This window comes from Alternaria burnsii (genome assembly GCF_013036055.1).
Source record: "Alternaria burnsii strain CBS107.38 chromosome Unknown 752, whole genome shotgun sequence".
In the NCBI taxonomy this organism is placed as follows: Eukaryota; Fungi; Ascomycota; class Dothideomycetes; order Pleosporales; family Pleosporaceae; genus Alternaria; species Alternaria burnsii.
This window is the reverse complement of record NW_024066114.1, coordinates 1310865-1336211: the sequence shown is the minus strand read 5'-3', so window position 1 is coordinate 1336211 and position 25347 is coordinate 1310865. Positions and strand designations below refer to the sequence as shown.

The window sequence follows — 25347 nt, the reverse complement described above, 5'->3', positions numbered from 1 at the left end:
TGTCCGAGGGGTATTGGGGGCAGCAGCAGGTTTACTAGGTATCTGCGTTTCGCGGGTGAAGAGAAGAAGTGTGGTGGAAGACAAGATAAAGGTATTGTTCTTCTCTTGCAGTGTATCTTACTTGCCGCTTATAATTCACTCAGAAATCTCGCTCTTTCTTCCAGAGTAGAGCTTTGTATATCATAGCTATGATTTTTGCCATCGCATCCTTCACCAGCACACTGACGTCCGCCATATGGTCTACGATTCTTCATCACCAATCGTCCAAGAATTGCCGCGTACCAACATTCCTCAGCGAGTACAACAACAAATACACCTGTACGCGCGAACTAGCGGCATGCGTCATGTTACCAGTCATCACGAAACTAGATGACGGCGTGAGAAAACAGGCCTGTGATGAGACAGTAAGTATCGGACTCAAGAACGCACAATAAGATACCTGGCAGCTAACCACTACGCCATATAGAAAACCGTCCGATGGCTGCTTGTGCCCATGCTTATACTAAGTTTGGGCTTAGTCGTAGGGTACGCTGTACAGATCCGGTCTGGTAGGCGACGAATCGCTTAGGAAAGAAGGGTCGAAGGTAGGGTATATGTTCTAGAGAGGATGCGTTTCCGATCTCTTAGCGGGGCGTTATGTATTTTTGTATTTGTTAACTCTATCTATTTTGAATAACAATATCTAAGCATTACCTATCCTAATCTATTACTAACTAATGATATAAAGTACGAGTAGTCTCTTAATACTATCTTTATATCTTCTATTCTATATTGTGCTAAAGTGGGTTATAACAGGTCACAATGGGGATAGTTTAGGTGGGGTCTTAGCACAGGTGCGCCACAAAGCATACACCTACGTTATTAGTGTTTGGGTTGGATATTACGCCATCACGCACAGTAGCTTCTAAAGCCAAAACAAACATCATTAACCGTGTTGTCGTTCATTCTGTTGACATCATTCCCTGATTCTCTTCCCTCATCCCCTTGTCCGTTTGTGACAGTACACAAATGAGAAAAGCTGGGTGGGCTAGGACAGAAGCCAAAATAGCAAAGATCAAGATTGCAGCCCCGCAAGGTCGACTGCTTATATTAAGCACTCAGATCATGTGGTGCGTTCAGCGTCGAGGGAACCACGATAGCTACAGTGACACGTCAGGCTTTGTTGTGCCCAGATCAAGCTATACAAAACAAGCTGGCTCCTTTCTTTGGGCCTCTAAGTTTCGTGCCGGAGGGTTTCTTGCTATAAAACTGCGAAGAAGAAGGATGGGGCTTTTGAAGGGCTGATTTTGCATTGTTTGGCTACCGGCAGACTGTCTGTGCAGCGTTGGACGTCATCATAGAAGCATTAGTCAATATCAACGGCGCCGAGGTCTTCAACAAAGGGTTTTGTATCGCAGATCAAGGAGATTATCTCAGGGCATCTGCCGTTGGCGACGAAGGAATTCCTACCAATGGTAAATCTACAATGGAGCCGTTGATGATGTGGCATCAATGCCGCATCATCACTACCTAAAGAACAGACATACGTGCTCTTCTCCCATCATTCTGTCGTCTGGTGGAGAGCTTCATGAGTAGTATATGGTCTCAAAAATGATGACAATTAAAGCTCGGTTTGATTTTTCCTCGGACTTTCACGTCTTTACGCACTATGTGATAGCCATTGAGTTATTTGTCTTCGTACCGGAGGAAAGCGAGCGCATGGACAGGCTGTACCGTGATCTACTTAATAATGCGTATGCTAGAGGCATCACAGAGTACCGAACACATGTCGACTACATGGACATGGTGCAAAGCCATTACGAGGGCCTATTCAATCAGTTCCTCAACACATTGGAAATCCGGCTGGACCCTCATGACATCTTATCACCAGGCAAGTCAAGTATCTGGGGGGTAAACTTGAGATCAAGCGGTAAATAATGTGCAGACGTGAAACGGAAAAGTCTGTCCATTTCAAACTCTAATTCTATTAGTGTAATATGATGCGACATCATGTATTAGGAGGGAAGTGAATATCTGTTCAAAATAGATCTCTGTAGAAGGACTATTCGAGTTTTTTGATGATAGCATCTGCAATTTTCTCGGCTAGAGCATAGATCAACGCCTGAGGATGCCCAGGGGGTAGCAGCGCGAGGGAGCTGCCATCTACAACCCTCAGGCCTTGAACTCCAATTACTCTTGCCAAATTGTCTGTAACAGCGTTTGGGTCATCAACGCGCCCCATCCGTGCAGTACACGATGCATGCATAACTGCCATCACGCTTGTCCGGATATTTTGTAGAATCTGACTGTCTGTCTCTACCTCCGAACCCGGCCAGTACTCGCCATCGTTTGCGCGGATGCTTCGTATCACCTCTGTATTGAAAATATCGCGTGTGCGCTTGTACATGGCGACCGCAACCTCAACGTCGCCTTGGTGAGTCAGCCAATTTGGATTGATCAGCGGACTGACAGCAGGTGAAGCACTGGCAAGTGAAATGTTGCCTCGAGACAACGGAGCGGCCAACGCAGCAAGAATGGACGCATACATCCTCCCGTCTTTTGGCTGATCGAGCCACGGGATATTGAAATTTCCGATATAAGCTGCCGCTGGGAAATACTCAATGTGAGGCCAATCTTGGGGAAATTCGAGCAACTTTTCCCAGGTGGACTGGCTCAGATTGGCGCTACTTGGCATGCGCTCCCACGCCAGGAACTCGGCTACATTTGTTGTCAACGGCCCAGTTTGCGTCAGAGCATATTCAGCAACAGCTTCTGTAAGGGCGATAGGGTCTCCAGTTATTCTATTCAAGGTATCGAGTGTCATTTCGTATGCAGGCCCAAAAAGAGCATGGTCCGTCAGGTTCTGCCCTACACCGGGGCGGTCCGCCAGTACGTCGATACCATGTTCTGCAAGATGTTCCGCAGGGCCGATACCGGATAACATGAGTAGCTGTGGGGTGTGTACCGCACCGGCCGAAAGAATCACCTCCTTGTTGGCAGAAATGGTGTATTTTAGTAGTCCTGCACCCGTGACTTCGACACCAGTGGCTGTCTTGTTTTCGTTGAAACGCACTTTGTCGACTCGCGATTTCAGATACACAGTGAGTTTATCGCTCATGTTTGCATCTCTTGCCGCGTATACAAATTCAGCCGAGCTGGACCGGACCTGGGCGTGCGGATCTATTGTTGTTTGCGCATAATGATAGCCATTCAGGACGCCTTCATTAAACTTGTCCGTCAAGTTCATCCCGAGGGCTTCTAGCCCCTTGGCTGCCCAAGTCGACCAGACGGGTGTCCAGTTGGGGTATGTCACCTGAATTGGGGAACTTGGCGATGAAGTGAAGTCACTCTCCACATAGGCCGTGGTTGCGTTAGCCAAACGTGTCTCCAGATTCGGTGGCGTGAATGTAAAGCTTTTCTTGAAGTACGGGAGAAACTGGTCGAACGAATAGCTCTCATCTCCAACAGCTTCTGCCCACGCATCCAAAGCCCCTCGGTTTGGGCGATGATGGATCATGAAATTCACGCCCGAAGAGCCGCCAAGACACTTGCCTTGCGCGTAATGCATCTCACGATTTCCCGCGCCAACTTGTGGGACGGTCCTCAAGCCGTAGTCGACAGTTGGGATGCTGTCGGCTGGATTTGAACCAACGCCAATAATGTCACCAAGAGGTGCAGGACCAACAAGAGGCTTGCCTAGCTCATACGAGCCTCCAGCCTCGACGATTGCGACAGTGAAACCAGCTTCAGCTAGACGGTATGCGATCGTGTTGCCGCCTGTCCCGCCACCAACTACGACATAATCGTACGACTGCTTGGCACCGAGCGTGCCTGTGAGACTCCCTAGAAGTGTCTCTACAAGACCGCCTTGGGTGCTCCAGACACTGTCAGTGATAGGTTGTAAGATTGGATCTAGGAGCGGTAATGCGAGAACTGAGGGCAACAGGATCAAATGACAAAGATACATTTTTTGGATACAAATGAAGATCAGGATCCCTGCATGGATCTGTTTCGAACAGGTGCAAATAAAAAAGATAAAAACCACTTCGGAGTGGAAACGATAGATCGTGAGCGGAAGCAGAAGAAACTAGGCCTCTTATCCAACATTTTTCCTCTTTCCTCTGACAGAAACGTCGGCTCTGTTCCTTCGTTCTAATCAAAATCTCTCAGGGATGAATGACACTAAAAAATATATCGCCGAGACGAAATACTAGGATGTCTTCCCGAATTGGACTGTCGAATGCATGGTAGTGTAAATTTTATCCTCGGTCCCACTGCTTTCGGCATGACTTTTGTGGAGATGCCGACCCTATATTGCTAGATAGCAATCTCTTACCCGATATAGTCAGATAGCGATTGCTTACATCCAGAACTCGAGTCATGCGGAATTAGGGGGTATCGTATACGAACTTCAAGAATACATATAGATAGCGACCGTTCTAGGAGATGGGTTTCAGAGTCGATGAGTGCCTCGCCACCATTCATCCAATTTGAAACTCAGTTTTACGCTACCCACTCACTGGTTTCTGCTAGTTGAATGATAGCGACACCCCTTCAACCCTCCCAAATCAGCTATAACCATGAAGTGCGGTATTACATATCTGCTCTTGAAGCTTGCTGTGCTATCTGCAGCCCAGTGGGACAACCACTCAACAGCCCCAATCGAACTTGCGCCTGCACCATGGACACTGAAGGGCACCGTCTATTCTGTCACCTTCATTCCTACTTCGATCGACCTACCAACTAAGGCATTTGCGCCACTCGAACGGCAGTATGCGTCAGCTGTAGAAGGCGAGTATGTGGGCATCCTTGGGCAGATACAGGTTATCCGGTATACGGAAAGCCCTGTCGGTCCGTATGATGAGCTACTAATTGTTCCGGGCTTCTTTAAATACAATTACACGGACTCTGTTGGAGTGACGGAGGAGAGGAAGAATGTCAGAGTCAGCAGAATTTACGTCAGTCAAAAGTACACGTGTTGGAATGGGAGAACCAGTACGTTAGTTCTAAATTCTGGTTGATTCTCGATGCGGAAGTTGTTCTGAAAAGCTCTTCACTGACATGTTGACAGACTGGAATATTCCCAAACATCTAGCTAAATTTGAGTGGGTTGAAGGAGACAACGGCGAATCATCAGTCAAAATCTACCCATACGATACCACAGGCGACGATTTCGAGTCCAAACCTGCAGATAAGCCCTGGTTCCAGGCTACCTTCAAGCCAAGCGTGCCAGTTGGCTTACCGTTCAGCACGGACTTATACAATCTTCTGGGTGTTGATACACTACTAGCACAACCGCCCTTGCCCTACGGCAACAGCACCTACGACGAGCTTCCAGGAACGAACCATTGGGCGGCCACAACGCCAAATCAGAAAACCGACAGCGCCTCACTAGAAATCATTGATATGTATCAAGGGGATGGAGATGTGGAAGATGGTCGCAATGCAAATGCGGTGGGCGATGAGTACTTTCCCAACTTCTGGCCAGGTCTGCCACGGCTTAATGTAGGGACTAAGCTAGAGAACGCTACCATCACTTTTAGCGCGCCAACAATTTGGAACAATTAGACATTAAATGTTAAAACTGTTCTCTAGGTAGAATAGTTTGCACATTAATAATTCCGCTACTGCTTTTACTTGATATTTTAGTACCTTGCTATACTTGTCAAACAATAGCGTTAGGGAATACTGGATGCACATCTAGTAATAGTGATGGTTCTATTGTTCTCTTGTAGACTAGAGACGAATCGCTGTCGAGCCACGATAACTGAGAGAGGGGTATTTGTACCCATTCCGGCCTATTCTGGGCCGGAATGGGCCAGGTTCGTCCGGGTCCTGACAATAAGCAGTACCTAGATATCTCTAGTCTCGTGGCCGCTTAAAAATAAAGAAAAACAGTAGGTTCTAGAGAAAGCTAAATGAATATTCGATGCACATTGTGACCACTAACCAGTTCGTGACTCAATCGTGCACTGTTGACTGCAGATATTCGGACAACTCGCTGAGATGACCATATGCAAAGAGCCTCTGTTAAGATTATTGAACAACCATTGGCTAGACTAATTGATTATGCCATCTGCCCCCTCACCGCACCAGGCAGCGCCAGACTCGAATGGGTATCCGCCATGAACGCTGCCGGGTTTGCTTCGATCATGCTGACATGGAATCCTTCGCCCGAATCCACTCCTTCAACCATAACGCCAGTCGTAAATGGACCTTTCATACAGCCCGCACTGTTCCTGACTGCTTCGTTTCCCTCCACCGGCTCCGGGTTTGGGAATGAGATTCTGGGCGGTCCACTAGCACCACGTGCGGCCTCGTGTATATGTGTCGCCGTGGTTGCGGGAGAATCGAATTCGCCTTGAAAGTTGTGCAGAGTGATGTTGTAGCAGATCATATTCGAGGCACTGTTGATGCCGAAGTTGAAGGTGCCGGATGCGCCGGCGAGACCGCCAGTCGGCTCGGTACCGTTGACGACTTCCTCTGGGACAGCGTTGACGAAGTGGGTGGAAGAGAAATCGAAAAGCTGCCGAGCATCAATGATTCCAGCGGCAGCAGCCCCTTCGCCGCCAAGATCGATCGAGAGTTGCAGCTGAACTCGGCCGCTGCCGATGTCGAGTGGCGCAGCGATCGCGCCGAGCACCAGGCTTACGATAATCGCGAAATTGGTGGTATACATTATGTTATAATATGTGTATATCGAGTATTTTCCAACAAATTTTGTGTTCAAAGTCTTGTCAAAAGAAGGTGACAATAAGAAAGAAGTGAACGACAGAAAGAGCGGAAGTGAAGAAAGACTGGTCAACAGCAAATTATTCCTGCAGAAATCTTTACGACCTGTTCCAGAACTCCTTATATGCTGTTCAAAGTTTGGTGATGCAGCATACGTGGATGCCTTAGCACCAAGGCTTGGTGTTGGCCTGGAAGTTGTTGTCCCGATATTTGAGGCACCTCTGTAACGCATGCTGGGTTTCCGGCATCTTGGCCTAACCCAACACCCGACGCGGCGCCTTGGGACCACATCACCCAGACGCAGATTTTACATACTGAGCCGATATATACGACAGAGTCGTAAAGTGTTCCTTGGGTGCCGACGCGCGCACGGTTCCGAAAGTCAATAGTGAATATTACCAATTCGTCGCAGCTGTTTCTCGTCTGCCAAGAGCACATGTCAAGTCGTAATTCAGGCTTGATTTCGTCTCAGCCATGGATGGCTAAGGCGTAAATGTCGCTTTCCCACTGCCTTTCCTTGCTGCGCGACACGCTTAGATGAAACCGCCAAATTTCGTGCTATAAAACAGCAAAAGCGATGATAGTGAAGCTCCATTTGAAATGCGTCAGAGACGTTGCGTTGTTGGGACAGCTTGCTCCGCTATGTACCCGTTGCCGTGATTACTCATGGCCCCTAAAGTATGCTGCAAGGCTGTAGAGATCGTACCAAGAAAGGATGGGTAAAATATACTTTGAATCAAGGTGTTCTGTTAATAGTCTATAGCGAATGTACGAATACAATGTGTGAAGTGAAAATGACGAGAATATTGCTTGTAAACGATATCCTTGTGGCCGACTATAGTCCTGCACCAGCTCCAGGGAACTTTGAAAGCAAAGACTTGTCGTACTTCGCAAGCTCTGGGCAACCAAGATCCGCAAGGATGGGGTTCAGAGCATCGGTCAGTTTCTGGACAGCAGCCAGAACGTTTCCGAGTAGACCCTTGAGGATATCCGGGGCAGCGGAGTTGACGGCCTGGAATGCGAAGCACATGAGGTTGTTGCCTTCGAGTAACGTCTCAGCGTTGAAAACACCGCCCGTGAGGTCTGCAATGTTGACGCCAGTGAAGGTGTTGGGCTTGCCAGTGTTGCCGCCAATGACCGCCATGTAGGGAAGTGCTTGAAGCGCAGCTACAGCATCGAGTGTGAAGGCTGCGATTCCGTAGTCGTCACCGATAGCGCGGCGGTACCACTAGAATGTCGATTAGCCAGTGTAAGAGACTTAGAGTTGAGAGGAAATACATACGTTCTCTGGGATCCTCTCACGACCTGGGGCCCACTTGAAGCTTCCTGGTTGCCCAGTAACACCCTCGAAAGACTTAAGTGTCTCAGCATCGAGATAACCTTCTGGATATTCCGCGGAGTGGTTAGAGAAGAAGTGGTAGGTGAAAAGGTATGTCGCAGTGTTGATTGCAAAGTGTGTCACTGGTCCGGCCCAGTAGTGTCCGTTGGTCGCAACAGAGTCCTTGTATCGCTTGCCACGGAAGGGATGCATAACTGTCAGGTCGTAACCATTAGGACCGACAGGCATGGCGATGAGTTGCTCGAACTGGGGAAGGTTGAGAGAGACTGGGTCGCCACTACTGCTGGTTAGTCACATGACTGCGTGATAGTGTAGCGTAAGACGTACGTTTTGTAGACGTCTCCTCGTGTAGGAGAGCAGTCAGCCTCGAAGCGGTTATGTGTTGCACTCAACCCTTGTGGCTCTCCGATCAGACCAAGACCGGTAACGAGTCCTCCAACCAGACCACCACTCTTTGGCTTTCCACCAATGGATACTGAAGTGATGTCACCACCCATAACGGTAGCAAGCACTGACAAGAAGCCGGAGAGTTCAATACCCATGCCGAACACTATAGCATTGTTAGAAAGCGGGCTTGTGATGTATCAAAGTCGAATATACCTTCGTTTGACGCCATTGTCAACTGTGTGAGACTTGCAATTCCGTTTCGGGGGAGGTAACCGTGGTTTGCCATTACATTCAGGCCTGGACATGGCCCACGGAGGTCGCCCGAACCTGGTGCGATCTATACATCCAACTGTTAGCATTCCATGCACACAACTTCTCGAGAACCGTGAGACAACATACATATGCATGATCGCCAGTAGTGCTGATGCGCTGGGCCTTTGCATCGAATCCAGGTGGTAAGATGCTGGCACCGAGTTGACGCTTCGTCTGTACCTCGTTCGAGATCTTTGCTGCCAACTCAGTGATCTCCGCGAGCTGCTCAGCACTGATGTCCTTGTCGAGGTTGTTAAGAAGGTTTGCTGGGAAGGCAAAAGCCGCCAAGGAAAAGAGAGTGGCGCCGCAGAAGATTGAGGCCTTCATGTTTGCGATCAAGGATTGATAAATACTAAGGAGTGAAGGTATCGACAACGAGTGAAACAACTCAGCACTCGTGGTCTTGATATATGTAGAGAGCGTGAAGTCGCGATGGCGAATCGCATGAACGAGTATCCAATCGTTCTTGATCGTTTTCGTATCGGAAGTTTAATTCAGGAGTAGTGTGTGCCTGGTCGTCGGATAGGGATCGTAGCGCATGTACGGGCCTTCATGATGGCAAACCTTCTGTGCGAGCGTAGAACAATGATTCTGATTCTGTTGTTAAAAGGCCGACAGAAGGGCCGAGTTGGAGGGATGGCATTGTCAGTGCAGCCTCAAAATCGCGCCTGACACGCTATAGACACGTACTAGCATGCTAATTGAGGCAGGTCGGAGCATTGAGTCTCTTTTGATTGGGCGGATGCTTGACACCGACGTAGTTGGTTGTGACAGCGACAAAGCCCCTGGTGCGCGCATAGTGTGTCTTGGTGGTCCGGGGATACTAGGCGTTGTTGAGATGGTGGGCTTGCAGTTGCGCTATCTGGGGGCCTGCCGAGTCGTGTCGTGGAGGCGGGCCTGCAGATCTCCCAATGACGCTAGCCATGAATGAATTGGGAACACACACAGCACCAGGGCGAGTGGGATCGGCACTCAGATTTTACTTGGTGTTGACGACTCAAAATCGGGATGATTAAAGCGACCAATGCGAGAGGCAAACAAACACTGAGGTTGCATATGTTGATGGAACGCTGGTTCCTAGGTGATGCCGAATGTTGGCCGAAAATTCATGATTCGTTACTATAACGAGGACATTATGAACGATACCCAATCCGAATATCTGATTATCTTCCACAATCACGGCTAGAGCCTGCTGTTTTCTGTGGTAAGGAGTATTCGCCCAAAGGCCAATCTTCTGCGTGTATGGGTGCGCGTGTTATAGAGTCTGGCAACGAGTCGGGAGTCAACGCTGTCACACGTCCAGTCTTCTCGTCCACAACAAGATCATCCAACTCTATGTAACCCTCCTTGCGGTCCTGATTCTCAATATCATCATCTCTGAACAGAGAATCCGTACTAGTGTGGCCTGTGATGTGTGTGATCTTTTTGCTCAGACGACGTGTGTCGTTTGCAAGTGTGCTTGCATTATTCGAAGGCTGAGAAGGATTGCTTCCTGAAGCAGTGGATTTCGATTTGCTTCGGCTCGTCGAGTTGTGGTAGTTTGACATCGCTTGGCTGACTGCTTGTTTGAAGAACACACGAAGTATGGGGATGGACGTGGCAACGATCGTCATGGCGGACTCTGCGGTTGACCAAATGACGGAATTGTATGCTTCATCTGGGTTTGTTAGCAATAGCCACGAACCCATCTTGGAGTTGTCTTACATGAAAGATCTTGGGTTTGCAGCAGTTCGACATATCTTGCTCTGACGATAGCGGTGGCTCCTGCTCTATGACTCCGTCAGCGCGGCCCTGTTGTAAAAGAAGGTCAACCCACAAAAGACCCAAGCTCATCGCTATGCCGACTCCAATCTTCTCCGCAGTACGCATCTTAAGGTTCCATAGGACTTTCCATGGTAGTAGTGCCAGGGAAATATCCATGATTGCAGCCCATACTGTCCCATATGTCAGTTGCCCTGTCACCACGGATCATTATAAGGTCAACGAACCAGCTTGGAACCTTCCATATTGTACAGAAGGATGTTTGTCGACACAAGTTCCAGGTAAAATATTCACGAATGTTTTCGTTAACGGCTTGCAAAGGGTCCAAGGAAGGACAGCTACCGGTACAGCAAAGGCGAAGAGGGTAATGATGGCAAACCAGACGTAGGCCTTCAGCCATCCTTCTGTCAATCGGAGCAAAGTGACGCCAAACGAGATTTTGCTCAAGATGATGGCAGCAATAGATACGGTAAGTCCGGATGCACCGTAATACGTGATGCGCTCAAAATGGGAAAAGTCAACTAGAGCATGGATTAGAGACTGGTATCATGAAGGCTACTATATTTCCTTACTGTCAAGCGCGTGCTTCCCAAACCCCAGGTTTATGCTTAGTTGATTCAAGATAAGTTGAACGAGGAGTAGGAACTGCGTTGCATTAATGGCCAGGTTTCTGCTTCAGTGTCGGAATCACTTACCCAGCTGATTACAAGCAAACCATCATCGTACCAAAATTTCTTTTGACTTTGGCGGATCCCGCAGCGAACAACGAGGAAGAGAAGGGAGACTCCACCAAGCGACCAACAAGTAATGCTCATCAACGGACCATGTGATTCACTCGGGTCGCTCCTCCAGTTGTCGAACTGGGAAGACATCTGTGCGCTCGCGGAAGACCGTATATTGAATGCAAGTGAATTGCCCGGTGGCTATTGTATGATCCAGCGGGGTATCAATCAGGTAGGCATGTATGCTTTGCGGAACCAGAAACCAATGTATAGGTAACAGTCCGTGAGTTTCGGGGTGTAGGGCATAAGCTATAGGACGAGCTAGTGCCCGAGGATTTTACGTATCCCCACGGTCCGGCGAAGATCTGGCCGAACCCGCTTGTACGGGTTTCGACGATGTGATGGTGGTGAGGTATGCAATTTCTCGAAATTTTAATGCCGAAGCCCATAACAGCATCACAAAAGGGTGGGTTCATGCTGGATCCAGCCTCGTCTCGGTGCTAATGTTTCTGGAGCGTGCTTTGTGAGCTTAGCTAGTTTGGGCTGAAACTAGTGTTCGGGAAGGCTCAGTTGAGACCGTGGCTATCGTCATATCCAAAAAGCCTTGGCCAATCGCTGGTTTTGCAACTTTTGCTAGCCTGCGTGAACGACGGCCCGAGCAGAGGACCCCTCCACTGATCCGCTTAGCATGCGCCTAGGAAGCGCGCTAGCAACGGGCCCGTCTATGCCGGTAGACATTCCGTTCTCGAGAATGCGGCCATGAGTGATGGATATATACATTAGACATTAGTGCCAAGGTGCCATGTAATGCTATCGCAGATCTCTTCCGTGAAGCCAAGGGGGTCGGTATCCGTTGCCGCACCAGGATCTGCGCCCAGATTGGGTGATGCCCGCCCAGCTCCCTCATTTCCGATTTAAAGTTTGGTATATGTCGAGCTAGCAGTGGACAGCCACAATCTCCCACGATCGGGAACCAGAACCAGGTACACGTGGATTTTTTTCGGGGGCGTTGCTTGTCGTCCATAGATGAGAGCAAGGAGCGATGCTGGTATCCGGTACCAGCCCAAAGTCAGTTGCTAAGCATGCGTTGCGACAACGTCAGGTAGTCTCCCCGATAGGTGAGTGCTCGAGCGACTTCGATACATTGCGTCGGGATACTGCGAGTACTACAAATCTAAAGCGCCAGCAACTCGCGGCAGTCTTGATCGATACAACAATTGCGAAGTGTCTGCGTATGTGGTCGCAGCTGCTAGCTATATGACTGCTGTACAGAACTTCTGTCTACATCGTCATTAGAACGAGCTGCTGGGGAACCTTCACTTACTTTGCGGTCAACAGCGTTCTCAATAACGTCCATGTACAATGCCGTATGATTACTATTCTCCCGCAGATAACGGAGATAAGTCCATTATCCCAAGCTTCTCTTCTTAATACCCCACAAACATCATGTATGTTGGAGAACCTGATACTAGAGCATAGCGGATTCACGCCCGATCCGACTACGTTGGTACGGATCTGATCGTGAGACGAACAGCCACGTGCAGCAACAATCGCACGTACTGCCACAACTGGACTGACAGATGGACTAGTAGACCGGGCACCTTTGATTGGCCAATTCTGCTCCCAAGATGCTCTGCTGACGAATGACGTCGCATCTTTAAAGAACGGTACGAAAGGCGGATGACTTCTGCTGGAAGAGTTAACTATAGTGACTCCTACACGTGGCCACAGTAGAGTAGTACGTTTGTGGTGCCGTACAATCTATCGAAAGCACTTCGCAGTGTGAACTGGCTGCATGATCAGCGCTTTAAGTTGGTAGGAAAACCTACGTACAACAATAGCGCTTTCCATGTTCTCATCTGAGGAACATGTTGAGTCTGGAAAACTCCGACGCGAGTCGCTTCAGCGTGTTGGAACACTCGATATGAGTAAAAGAGCTGTTGTTTCCCTAGACAAGCAACTTTGAGCGCGTCATTTACCCGATGGACACTAGAGATAGAGTTTTGGGTGCTTGCATGCGCTGGTCGGCCGCGATTACCAGCCAGCCAGGAACCGTGAAATATCTGTCCCATGCATGGAAATCGAAACCTACGTTGCGCGAGTTGAGGGACCCTGATCGACATCCCTAAACTGGACTGTGGAAAGGAGACTAGGTTGGTGGCAATCCGGAAACTAGGGTTGAGGTAGCTAGACCTCGAGGCAAAGTTTTCGGAATGACTCGGCCAGCCTACCTTCTTCGGTTTCGGGCTCGCAATCCCCTAAATCAACATCACTCTCAAGCCTTAAATACAATCTCTCGACCTGTGGTCCTATCGGCTTTATGCATACGAGCTAAGGTCCATCTCATCAGGAACGTATAGCTCCACCTCGGCACTGATCCATTCCATAGAGAAGGCTGAAAAGTTCAGGGAAGATGGGAGGGACCTTGAAGCTCCAAAAAATTGCTATGAAGCCAAGCAGATAGCCTCGGTTGAAGATTTTGCTGCGATATCGTAGTCCCTCGATGTCCAGGACGGCTGCTCGGCATGGTAGCTCAGCATTGATGGAGGGTTGATGAAAGCTGGGTTGAGGCCGCGATGTCCGCCTGGCGAATCGCTAGGACTGGCGAGCCCCATTGCGATATTACGCGTCGAAGTATGCAACGTCAGACACTCGATGGGAATCGTCTAGGAGCGCTGGACTCGAAGTTGAAATGGAAATGTGATGGAAAGTTCTCAGGTACTCGCTGCGCTGGCCGCTCCGGAATCATTGCCCGAGAACGCGCACGTGGCTCGCCTCCGCACTTGTCTTGGCAGGCACAAGAAAGGCAGGAGGGGCCTGAACGACGTCATGTCTTACTGCAACTGCTTGTTTACGGAGGATTGCTTGACGACGTTACCCCGAAGCTGGATTACTATGTACGACTAATGGCGCTCCTACAGGAAGTGATATGCACATGCGGGGTATCGTGGGGAGCGGTACCCAAACGCCTGTGGTAGAATAAGACGTGACTAGAAGCTCTGCCCAGTTTCTTTAGCTTTCTCCATCATGATGGGAACGAGGCTTCTCCCTGTGCTTGTAATCGCGCGATGCATATTTGCACAGGATCACATCGACTATGCGCAATACGTGAACCCGTTCATTGGGACTGAAGGCGCCATACCTGGCCTTGCATGCAAGACACCCAATTCTCCCTGTGCGCTCGTTTCTGACAGACTCTAGATGGTGGCGGCGATGTATTCGTTGGCGGAGCAGTACCCTTCGGTATGGTCAAATTGGGGATTGATACCTATGAAGAAATGGTCAACATGAGCGTGCTCAATGGCGGATACACACCTCAAGGTTATGTTACTGGCATTAGTCTAATGCACCAGTCGGGTACAGGCGGTGGGCCAAAGTATGGATTTCCATCGCAGATGCCGCTGACGAATATTGATGGAGATGTCAATATACTGGACAACCAGACATATTGGCAGAATCGAGTAGGATGATCAAGTGCGGCGCATGGGCAATTGCTAACAAAAAAACTAGGTTGGCGAGGATGTGGCCCAAGTGGGATATTTTCGTACAGAGCTTGAGTCTGGCGTGGGGATTGAACTCTCAGCTTCGCGACACGCAGGACTATACCATTACACATACCCTTCGTCATCGGAGAAGCACGTACTAGTAGACCTCTCACACTATCTTCCCCATCTGACGCGCACATGGGATACTCAATTCTACACGGGTGGTGAAGTTGAGATTCAGCCAAACTCCAGCACCTACACTGGATACACTTCAATTGCAGGTGGATGGAATATTGGTGCGCCAGTTACCGTGTATGTGTGCGGCGAGTTTGATAGTTTGCCTGACGAGGCACGAGCCTTCAAAGGGAAGAATACATTTCCCGCCAGTCGGTACTTCCGATCGTTCAACAATGGTACGACACCTCGACCTACGTATACTGGGTCGACAGCCCGTTCAGGACCGATGAACGACCGCATCGGAGCAGTCTTCACCTGGAGTAACGCAACTGAGATCAAGTCGCGAGTAGGTATCTCCTTCAAGTCGGTGGACAAAGCATGCGCATACAAGAACTCTGAGCTCTCTTCATGGTCGATCGAAGATACCGCACAGGCATCGCGTGACGAGTGGAACCGTGACGTCTTTTCCAAGATTCGTGTCGATACTTCGGAGTCGGCGAACAAGACTAGGCTGGCGTTGCTATACTCTAGTCTGTACTTCATGCACCTCATACCAAGTGAGCGTGTTGGCGAGAATCCGTTATGGGAATCGGATGAGCCATATTGGGATGATTTCTATACCATGGTAATTCTTTTGCCCTCATGTTGAAAGCAGACGTTGTACTGATCGCCATCCAAGTGGGATCTCTTCAGAAACCAGGTCTCGTTATGGCATCTGATCCAGCCGAGCTACTACGAGTCCATGATCCGATCTCTGATTGACATGTTCAAACAAGAGGGTTATCTTCCAGATGGCCGATCCGGCAACTACAACGGTCTGGTGCAGGGAGGATCGAATGCGGACAACGTGCTCGCTGACGCTTACGTGAAGGGTCTGACAGGTATGATCAATTGGACGGAGGGGTATGCCGCAGTCAAGAAAGACGCTGATGTCCTGCCGTTCTTCGACGAGAACCCTGTCGACATGCAAGGCTCGCTCAAAGAAGGTCGCGGAGCACTAGATGATTGGATACCACTCGGCTATGTCTCAGCTGATCGCAACACGCGAGCAGTCTCGAAGACGGTAGAGTACTCCCTTAACGACTTTGCCGTCAGCCAAATTGCCGCTGGCGAAGCACCTGGTGATCGCGATCTCTACCTTGGCCGGTCAGCGGGATGGCAACTGAGCTGGGATCCTGAGTCTTCGAGTCGCAACTTTACAGGATTCGTCATGCCGCGATACGCAAACGGAACTTTTCACAAGACGTACGACATTACTGATTGTGGCAGCTGTAATTGGGATGACGAAAGCTATGAAGGCACCGCTTTTGGTAAGCCATGATGTCCATCCACACAAGTTCCCAATGTATGCTGATGAAACAACAGAATATTCTTTCGTGATTCCCCACGATATGTCGCGTGTTATCACGCTGATGGGCGGTCCTTCGCACTTCGAAGCCCGTCTCGACTATGTATTCCAACCGAATACGTCTGGTGTGGATCTAGGCGTGAATGGCCTCGGCATTACGACAATCAACAACATTGCAAACGAACCGGATTTTCAAACACCCTACCTCTACAACTACCTCAACAAGCAATGGAAGAGTGTTGAGCGAAGCCGGCAGCTTGCTAATGACTTCTACTTCAATGCAACCAATGGCATCCCTGGGAACAGCGATGCAGGCGCCCTGAACTGCTGGCTCATATGGCAGATGCTCGGATTATATCCTGTTGTGACTACTCCTGTCTATCTTGTGGAAAGCCCATGGTTCTCCGACATCAACATGACAGTCAACCACGACAAGACGCTGCGGATCAGGGCTGAGGGCCTAGACGATGGAGATGGAAGACAAGGATATTACGTTCAAGGAGTAAGTATCAACGGGCAGGAGTGGCGCAAGAATTGGTTCGAGCATGAAGACGCCGGCGGCATCATGACGGAGGGCGGTGAAATTGTGTTCAGGCTTGGAGAGCAACAAGTTGTGTGGGAGTCTGGCGATGTACCGCCCAGTCCAGGACATCAGGTGGTTGACGTCGGAGAGGGCGCACAATTGTCCTAGGAGGCACAGAGAGTTGGGACGGTGGCATGATGTGGGGTGTCTTGGCAGAGGATAAGATTCCGAGGTCTGTAGATGATGTACGTCACGCCGGGCTTTCCGTCTCTCCAGACGCTCAATCAACACGACAGCATGCTTGGCGCAACACAGCCTCCCACATGTCACCTCATGCAATGTTGGAAACACGGCCAGCCTGACTGAACAGAATCCTCCGCGCATCGTCTTGGTCATGGCAAACATGTCTCGCCCAAACGCCCACGCGCCTATCCCTTCATATGAAGAGGCCGTCGTCGCGCCCCCGCCCACAACGGCACCACGACGCCCATCTGAGCCCGAAGCTGCCGAAGAGCTCCCTGCCGACGCGGTGCCACCACCCATGGTCATACCAGCGACGCCTCCGCCAGAACTGCCGCCTGCCTACGCTGTCGTGGACGAGAAAGCCACCACTTTTACCATCTACGGCACCTTCATCCATACCCCGAACGCGCCCGCCTACCAGATATCCTCGCTCCTCGACGCACGCATCAACAAGCTTCGCATACGAAGGTTGCGTGCCGAGGAAGTCACGTTTCTACAATCCGGCGCGCCGACGGTCGCCTTTGACAACAGCAGCGTCCTTTACGAGGCACACGACCCGCCCTTCGTCATCAACGAGTACTACATTCAAGGCAGAGCAGGCAGTACGCTACCCGGCGCTTTGCAGCTTCGATTCGGGTTGCGCCGATGGCACGTCGTACATATGCCCACGCAGGGCAGTCGACCGATTGAGATTATGACTTGTGGGAAACCAGGCGGCTTCACAAAGGCGCTTAAACAGAGGAAGAACGAGCTGGAACCTAGCCAATGGAAAGACAGCGAGGGCAATGTCATCGCCACCGAAGTGCTAAAGATGGGCCCAGGAGGCAAGATGCCAACAATTGAGCTTAGAGACGATCTGGATCAGACATGTAGGGAGCTGGTTTTGGCGCTTTGGGTCAGTCGGCTCTGGGCCGCTTTTGGAGCAGGGAGCGGATACGTCCGTTGAGACTATCATCATAAAAGTCATCTTATCATTGTTGGACCGACAACCTCGACTGCGAAGCAACACTCTACTCGCTACGAACGACCCTCTTGAATCCCTGCTTTGCAACCTGCTCCTTGGCCGCCGCAATCACAGCATCAGCGTTGGGGTCGGTGAAGCCACAACCCGTCTTTCCGTTCTGCTGGCTAGCTGCTTCGGCAGAACATACACCGTCGCCAGTAGCTGCGACTTGACTGCAGCAAGCCGAGCTGCAGTCGGCATCCGAAACACAACCGCCCGTGATAAACTGGGCACCGTTGCCGGCACCGACATTCTTAGCGCCGGCATTGTTGGGTGTTACTTGAGCCATGGAGACGGCGGCCACTGATCAAAGTCAATACACAATATCTCCAAGTTTCTGCCCGCCTCAGACTAGAACTTACAAGCGACCAAGGTGGCGATAGTGAAACGCATGTTGATGGTTTGAAGAGCTTTTGGTGACAAGCAAAGAATGTATGTACTTAGAACGAGTGACACCAGGTCAGTTTTGCAGTCGCAGACGCAAAGAGAATGGAATTGAAGAGTGATTGCTGAAGTGAGAAGTGTTGCTTGCTTGATCGCCTCTGAACATAGTGCGCGACGCAGGCTTTTATGCCTGAGCAACTGCATCTCGACCTTCACCCCGCCGCGCAATTCTAGCGCATAGAGTCATGCTGTCCTGTACTGTGAGGCTGTCAATGTGTGATCGCCTTGTCACCTGCAATTGCGGGCGTTGGATGTCTGGGGCAAATGCCTATACCGTTGGCAGTTATACCATGCATGATTCATGCTATGCCTTCCTCAATAGCCCGGAGCTATTCACACATCCTACGATCGCTCACTCGGACCTATCAGCAGCTTCAATGCCGTGGCGTATCGACCTCGTCGCAATGTCGCAAGACCTGTTTCAGACCGATTCACGTGATTGGGGCATATGCGAGCTGTGTCAGATGTGTCAGACATCTTGGCAAGAAGTTTGACGTCGGAATTTGGTTATGAGCATAGCGAGGTGACATGGTGCTAGATTGTACCATGTGCGTCTCTATTCGACGTTCTAACATGCAAGAGCTATCCGTTGATAAATGAAGGGATTATTCAAGGAACATGCAACGTCAGATGTATGCTGTCATGAGAATATACCTTTGATACACAGCGTTTAATACAAGTTGAATGGAGGACCAAATCACGAGACGCACGATCAGTGGAGCGCGCTTGTTTAGTGGTTTCAACATCCGGGTTGCAGTTCTCGGAGCAACGGGATCATTATTTCTGCGTCCTCACCACCATCAGTCTGGGTCACACGGATCGAAAACCTCCCAGAACGCCGCCCATAGCGCCTTCACAGCATTTCTAATCGCACTCTGTACCCCGTCATTCGCAGCTGACCAATTCTTGTAAGCCTTGTTGCTTCCTTCGACTCCCAGGCATTTTTCACCAGCTCAGCACGGCGTGGCGTAGCTTCATTGTAGCCGTCAAGTTCCGTACGTATTCCTCTCATTGCGGTTCCGCGCGTACTGGGAATGGTGTCGCTATGAGGCATCACCGCGTAGGCCATTGCCACCAGCGAACGATGCGGTCGGTTCGATAAGTTGATGGAGAATTGATGGCCAGACTACTATAGGAACCGATTTTTTTTTTGGTAAGGAGCGAGATTGTCTTTGTCTATTGCTTGCGAACCACAACAATAGTTGCATACTGATGGATATGCATGACTTGCCAGGACATCTACGCAATGCGATGACCACTTCTACCAGAACTCCATAACGACATACCATCTAATTACGCTGCCAATCAGGAAAGCCCAGCTACCTGCCATTGCGGCAATAGCTGCGTTGAGTTCACCTTGTTCCTGTGTCTCTCCCCTTTGGAACAGAAAGAAACCAGACACCATGAAGCCGAGTCCACCCATCGCATTCAAGAATGCGCTCTGCCAATCTGGATCAGACCATTTGGGCTTGTACCAGCGCTCTTGTTCAAATACTGCCAGCATAGCGTTTGCGCCTAGGAAGAGGGCGCCATGTATAACCTGCGGCCCAAAGACGACGAGACCAAATGAGGGATCTTCTTCTGATACTAGTCCAGGAAATTCGACGATGCCGGCAAACATGAAGATAACACCGCCGAAGAGAACGATAAGACCTGCCTGAAAGGCCAAGTTGTTCTTCGTCAAGTCCAACGCCTTTGGCCATGAAGGTATCCACTTGAACTCTGGTGTGCCGAGGAGTGCTGGGCGGTATTTGACTCTCTCGGGATCCCATTTCGACGTTTCGAGTGTGCCGCGGTCAATATTGAGGGCGCTGAAGGTGTCGAAGATGCCAGCCACGAAGAAGAAGATTGATCCGATCAACACCGTAGTAGGAACAGCGACCGTATCCTCGGTTTCGAACACGGTAGATGGCATGACGCGAGGCAGCAGCTCGAAGAAAGCGTTGATCACAAGATCGATCGAGCCAATAAGGAAGATGATTGCCACTAGGTAAATGGGGTCGCGGTAAGGGAAGACGGTAAACATGGTCTTGAGCCGTACCCTGATTGAGTTGTTGTTGTCCCATTCCATGATCGATGTGTTTTCGAGGTAGCGGTTGTCAATGTATGCCTGCTCGCTGTCGAGGTTGTTCTCAATGTCGAAGACAATAGGTTGTGCGATGCGCTCCGAATGGCATTTGTCGCGGTGTTCGACGTAATCGACGTGTACAAAAGACTCGAGTTTCTCGGTTGAAGCGGGACGTGGCTCAAGATGGACTCCCCCCATGTCTGATATGCTGGCTGGGCGAGGCGTCATGCTCATCCGCGCCTGGCGGATGTAGGAAGCACGGATGGTTGCTGAGGCATTCATGTTGGGCAATAATAGCAGTAATGACTGAATATTAAGAATTAAAAGTTACAGTTACTTGTACTGAGAGCACCGCGAAAAAGATATAGATTTTGAGACGTCAAGCCTATGGAAAAGCAAGCAGATGTGATAGACCTTTATGGGGTTCGTACGCGGCCTAATCAAACGCTGCTTGGCTATCACAGCGTTGATCTCCAGCTCAGACACCAAAGCCCAAGACTTGACATGTCTGACCCACGAGCTTCGTCATGCTTTTGGCGAACAAGCATCAACGATTGATGCGATTAAGCTCAACCAAGCTTTTTTGAAGGGATGTTTGTTTCCTTCAAACTTTGGGAGTGGGTCGATAGTGCGTGGCGCCGTTCCGGATGGCGGAGTGCCGCCACGTGTGTGTGGCAGTGACCTGTTCAGAGTGAGAGATGTTCGTTTCAGTATTTGGGTGGACGAGACGTTCAGCCCAAAATAGGGGCGACTAGACCAAAGGGGTTCGGATCGTCGGAAAGCGCCGCTCGGACCGAAAATCGTCAGGTACTAGCGCCGTGTCTACGCTTCATCCTGGAGGGCGATCTGAAAGAACAGCCGACTCAATCATGAAGCGAAGATGATAGCCAGTGTAATGGAAGCAGTTAGAAGAGGATCATACGCTGTGTTGCAAGTTCCAAAAGCAGCACCAACTCAGTTGTCGAAGGCTCTTCTTCGGCTCAAGCCATAGTATCAGAAGCAAAGCACAATAGCATTAACGTGTAGTATATCGAACTCGCTTTGGTACGGATGTACGGCAGAGGACAGTGTCAGTTGGTGTGCCGCACAAGGTTTCTGACCGGTAGTTACCGCAGACGTTTACGCGTCTCTAGACTATCAATACACTCAGGTATTGTGTACTAACGATAGAGAAAGCACACATCATGATGGCTGAAGGCACGTCGTGCGTGATACGAAAGATGCGATCTTATCGATGTTCATGAAGAAGCTGTCGCGGAGCCTGGGACGAAATCACTTCATAGTGACGGTGCTGACATCATCCGCTAGGCGAGATCAAGAAGCCAGGCCTTATCGTCTGCCCCGGTCCACCTTCCATCCTTCCTATCGCATTGACACGTTTAGATTCGACGTTGCCCAAATCAGCCCACTCTGGCAACACAGCACAGGACCTCCGCCTGTCACCGTCTTATGTCTCCTCCACTGCTATCGACTTCGCATGCTGATACCTAGCTTCGTAGTAGGCCTAACACAAGAATAGGTACCTTGTCTACTTCAAACCATGACCTGCGAGACAGGAGCACTCTAAGCGCCCAACCGAGTGTTCGGTGCCTGTAGAGGATGAGGTACCTGGGCCCGGGGGTAGGTCCTGCACGAAGACCTAAGAAAAGACAAGCGAAGCGATGCGGCAACAACATTACACTCAAACCTAACAATCACTGACGGGACTGGTATCCTTGCAGTTTTCGGAGGACTGTTCGTGCTTTCTGCTCGAGTATTAACATCTGAAAGCGATATGATTATCAGTAACGGGTCGAAGGCATAGAAGCCGAGCATACTCCGTATACCACCATTGGCACCCAGCCTCCAGCATCGCGACCCGCGACCTCCTTTACGTGGCTGTCCTCAGCCATATACTTCAACACAAAATCATTATGTGATTCAGTGCTGTTGTGCCGTTCGTAGGTGCTCGTGCGCGTCTACATCGAGGGCGGGGGAGGATGGCGCCGCGCCCTAACGCGTAAACCCGCCGGGAGGAACACTGCTTGTCAGCCGCGCTACCCGTCAGCAGTATCTACAAATCATTGCAAGCGCCTGTTTGCCCCAAGATTAGGTGCATGATGCAGCCTTCTCCAGTCGAATATGCACTCGACAGAGCACGACAGCACACTATTCCGGAAAATGGGTGTTGGTACCACAGATAGCAAGGCAGATACCACTTGCTGGTATTTAGCCAGTTTGGACCCACGATAGCTTGGGAATAACTGCCGAACCAGATGTCACAGTAAGCTGTACCGTTAGCATTTTTTGGCGATATTCTAGGATTGATCGTCTTCTGTACTGTTTTTGGTCTAATCTACAGATACCCCGGACAACCTGAAGCATACGCTTGGCTCTTCTTCAATGATGTCCTGCGCATCATCCGTCTAGCCAGCTATATTCTCTCTGCTTCATATCCTTCTCTTTCTTCATGCTTATGGTGTTACGGGGCGCAACCATCTGGTAAATTTACTATTTCCTTATCATTTCCTCTCGGGTCGGTTTTGCGAGCGTTCTGATCTTTTCTCTTTTTTTTCCTTCCGATTATGAAGCTACCACTTGCATACATCTCCTCTCGAAGTGCACCAAATGGCGGGTCGGATAGAATGGACACCGTCAGGATTGTGTCATGGACCGCTCTTGTCATCACAGTCATCGTCTTTGGCGCACGCCAGATCATGAAAATCATCGTTTTTCGCACAGTCACGATCGATGACCTTTTCATGTTCCTAGCATTCGTAAGCTACTCAACACCATTTCTCTTGTCTTGTATTAATTCATGCAGTCATTCGGTATCGGCCTCTCAGCAACAGCTATCGTTCTATCATTCGAGGGCCTCGGCACCGCCGGCCCTTTGATGCTCGATCAGATCGACCTGCTCACCAAAGGCTATTACGCGTCCGAGATCTTGTATGTCGCAGCTATTGGCCTCGCGAAATTGTCAATTTTGGTTTTGTTCTACAATGTTGTTGCAATGCAGCGTACCATCCGCCGAATCGTCATGGCCTTTGGTATTCTGGTGTCAGCTTGGACGATAGCATCGGTTATGGCGATCGCATTTCAGTGCGATCTTCCTCGACCATGGGACATCACAAGTCAAAAATGCTCTAACATGGTAAGTAGCACTGGCTGTTTGGTCTAAACATGACCGGCGGCTGATTGAAGCAGCATATTTTCTGGATCGTCTATTGCATATTCGATATGTCAACCGAGGTCGCCATCATCATGCTATCAGTATACCTTGTGGCATATCTTCAAGTACGACTTTCCAGGAAGTTTGCCATCTTCGCATGCTTTGCGCCACGCATGCTTGTGCTGAGTGCGGCGCTCGTTCGCCTCATCCTGCTGTATCCAGTCGCACCCTACGACGATCCTCGATACCGGCTTTGGGAACCAGCAATCATGTCGCAAGTTCAGGTGTGCCTTGGCATCGCTACTGCAAGCATTCCGTACATGATTCCTTTATTCAAAGGACTGGACAGTGACTTGCGAAAGAGTCACCTTGTGAAGAACCGGCTTCACTTCATAGATGAGGAAGCGGGACGATCAAAGTCATCGCTGTGGTTTCGCCGACATAGCAAGAGGAAATCCCTAGATCTTTGGGATTCTTCTGCAGAAGCAGGTGTCCAATACCATCATCTATCGCAAGTCTCGCCTTATCCTTCTACTTCAAGACCTCTTTCGCCCTTACCACCTCCGAGACCGCATACACCGCTGGGTAGACAAGCCAGCGTACGCGGCCTGAATATTTATATACCATGTCGAGATCCTCAACGGCAACGAAGTTTGGATTGGGCAAGTCCACGAACAGAGAGCTCAGGCGCACTGTCACCATCGTGCACATCGCCGCAAGCTTTGCTCTTGCAATCATTCATTCCTTCCAGGAAGGCACCCAGCCCACCGTCAAGAATTCATAGCCCCATGCCGACTTCTCCAAGCTCGTGCTATTCCAGTCGCACTCCTACACCGGCCTTGACCGCACCGTACACACAACGCCTTTCGCTATTTCCGCTTGATGGCTCCTCTTCTAACTCATCGCAACCCAAGAAAAGCCCATATCTGACTTCTATCATACCACCTATTCGATCCATGCAGTCGCAAACAGCACCCAGGATCATAGAGTCGCCAGAGCTGTCATTGTCTAGAAGCCCTTCCGGACCTGGGTCGCTGCTGGTACGGTCGTCCAGTCGTGCACAACCCCCAAAATTTAGTATTACAACGCATCTTGAGACACCACCGCCAATGGACGCATATGAGGGGAGAGGTTTTAGACCAGGTTCCATACAAGATCTAACGTCTCCCATGGGTGCAGCCATCAATGGATGGTTCAGCAGTGCGAAAACAAAATACTCCTCGCCTTTGTCTTCACCCATAAACGCTTCGCCAAATTGTCAATCGGTGGTCGAAAACTATGAGTTGTCATCGATGCGCTCGATTGATACACCGAGATCACCTCCTCCAAGTCTTCTACGCTCACATGCTCGAGTAGACATTGCACAAGATGCGCCTAACTCGCCTAACGACACACCACTTGGCACGCAGAATCCTAGATGGCAAACGATTCCTTCTGTACATGACGTCCGACACAGTCCAAGGATTGTCTTTCAACATCCTTCATAGCTGGAGTCCCGCAATTTTTGTATTATCCTGTCTTTTATATCTAGTTTGGGTGGTCTTTTAGACGCAGAAACAGATTGCTTTAAATGCTGTATGATGATCATACGATGCGACGATTGCATCGCAAGCTGTATAACATGTATTTGTACTTGATAACGTCTCACAAGAAGTCACCTATTGAGCAGTGGC

General features: G+C 49.9%; 10 protein-coding genes across 10 annotated transcripts; 4 read left to right on the top strand and 6 right to left on the bottom strand.

Moving 5' to 3' along the window:
* Positions 1 to 188: 188 nt before the first annotated feature.
* GT037_006538 (vanillyl-alcohol oxidase) lies at positions 189 to 1890 on the top strand (the record flags this gene model as incomplete). The annotated part of the gene is made up of 3 exons (XM_038931585.1): positions 189 to 318; positions 1323 to 1454; positions 1658 to 1890. Coding segments are annotated over 3 exons (495 nt in total), but the record flags the coding sequence as incomplete, so codon positions are not given.
* Positions 1891 to 2041: 151 nt separating this feature from the next.
* Positions 2042 to 3946, bottom strand: GT037_006537 (gmc oxidoreductase; the record flags this gene model as incomplete). Its single annotated transcript, XM_038931584.1, has 1 exon — positions 2042 to 3946. The coding sequence occupies one exon, from the start codon at positions 3944 to 3946 to the stop codon at positions 2042 to 2044; it is 1905 nt and encodes a 634-aa protein (XP_038786081.1).
* A 613-nt stretch (positions 3947 to 4559) lies between these two features.
* Positions 4560 to 5547, top strand: GT037_006536 (uncharacterized protein; the record flags this gene model as incomplete). The annotated part of the gene is made up of 2 exons (XM_038931583.1): positions 4560 to 4974; positions 5051 to 5547. The coding sequence occupies 2 exons, from the start codon at positions 4560 to 4562 to the stop codon at positions 5545 to 5547; spliced, it is 912 nt and encodes a 303-aa protein (XP_038786080.1).
* Positions 5548 to 6046: 499 nt separating this feature from the next.
* On the bottom strand, positions 6047 to 6658 carry GT037_006535 (uncharacterized protein; the record flags this gene model as incomplete). Its single annotated transcript, XM_038931582.1, has 1 exon — positions 6047 to 6658. One exon carries the CDS (start codon positions 6656 to 6658, stop codon positions 6047 to 6049), a length of 612 nt encoding a protein of 203 aa, XP_038786079.1.
* Positions 6659 to 7546: 888 nt separating this feature from the next.
* GT037_006534 (oxidase-like protein) lies at positions 7547 to 9076 on the bottom strand (the record flags this gene model as incomplete). Its single annotated transcript, XM_038931581.1, has 5 exons — positions 7547 to 7939; positions 7994 to 8327; positions 8378 to 8600; positions 8651 to 8774; positions 8837 to 9076. The coding sequence occupies 5 exons, from the start codon at positions 9074 to 9076 to the stop codon at positions 7547 to 7549; spliced, it is 1314 nt and encodes a 437-aa protein (XP_038786078.1).
* Positions 9077 to 9912: 836 nt separating this feature from the next.
* Positions 9913 to 11433, bottom strand: GT037_006533 (uncharacterized protein; the record flags this gene model as incomplete). The annotated part of the gene is made up of 6 exons (XM_038931580.1): positions 9913 to 10406; positions 10454 to 10518; positions 10566 to 10683; positions 10738 to 11031; positions 11083 to 11155; positions 11206 to 11433. Coding segments are annotated over 6 exons (1272 nt in total), but the record flags the coding sequence as incomplete, so codon positions are not given.
* Positions 11434 to 14259: 2826 nt separating this feature from the next.
* Positions 14260 to 17954, top strand: GT037_006532 (glycoside hydrolase family 92 protein; the record flags this gene model as incomplete). Its single annotated transcript, XM_038931579.1, has 6 exons — positions 14260 to 14407; positions 14467 to 14693; positions 14743 to 15519; positions 15574 to 16204; positions 16260 to 16744; positions 17136 to 17954. 6 exons carry the CDS (start codon positions 14260 to 14262, stop codon positions 17952 to 17954), a joined length of 3087 nt encoding a protein of 1028 aa, XP_038786076.1.
* Positions 17955 to 18018: 64 nt separating this feature from the next.
* Positions 18019 to 18404, bottom strand: GT037_006531 (uncharacterized protein; the record flags this gene model as incomplete). Its single annotated transcript, XM_038931578.1, has 2 exons — positions 18019 to 18314; positions 18374 to 18404. The coding sequence occupies 2 exons, from the start codon at positions 18402 to 18404 to the stop codon at positions 18019 to 18021; spliced, it is 327 nt and encodes a 108-aa protein (XP_038786075.1).
* A 1312-nt stretch (positions 18405 to 19716) lies between these two features.
* GT037_006530 (uncharacterized protein) lies at positions 19717 to 20805 on the bottom strand (the record flags this gene model as incomplete). Its single annotated transcript, XM_038931577.1, has 1 exon — positions 19717 to 20805. One exon carries the CDS (start codon positions 20803 to 20805, stop codon positions 19717 to 19719), a length of 1089 nt encoding a protein of 362 aa, XP_038786074.1.
* A 2282-nt stretch (positions 20806 to 23087) lies between these two features.
* GT037_006529 (uncharacterized protein) lies at positions 23088 to 25161 on the top strand (the record flags this gene model as incomplete). The annotated part of the gene is made up of 3 exons (XM_038931576.1): positions 23088 to 23279; positions 23327 to 23656; positions 23710 to 25161. The coding sequence occupies 3 exons, from the start codon at positions 23088 to 23090 to the stop codon at positions 25159 to 25161; spliced, it is 1974 nt and encodes a 657-aa protein (XP_038786073.1).
* Positions 25162 to 25347: the final 186 nt, after the last annotated feature.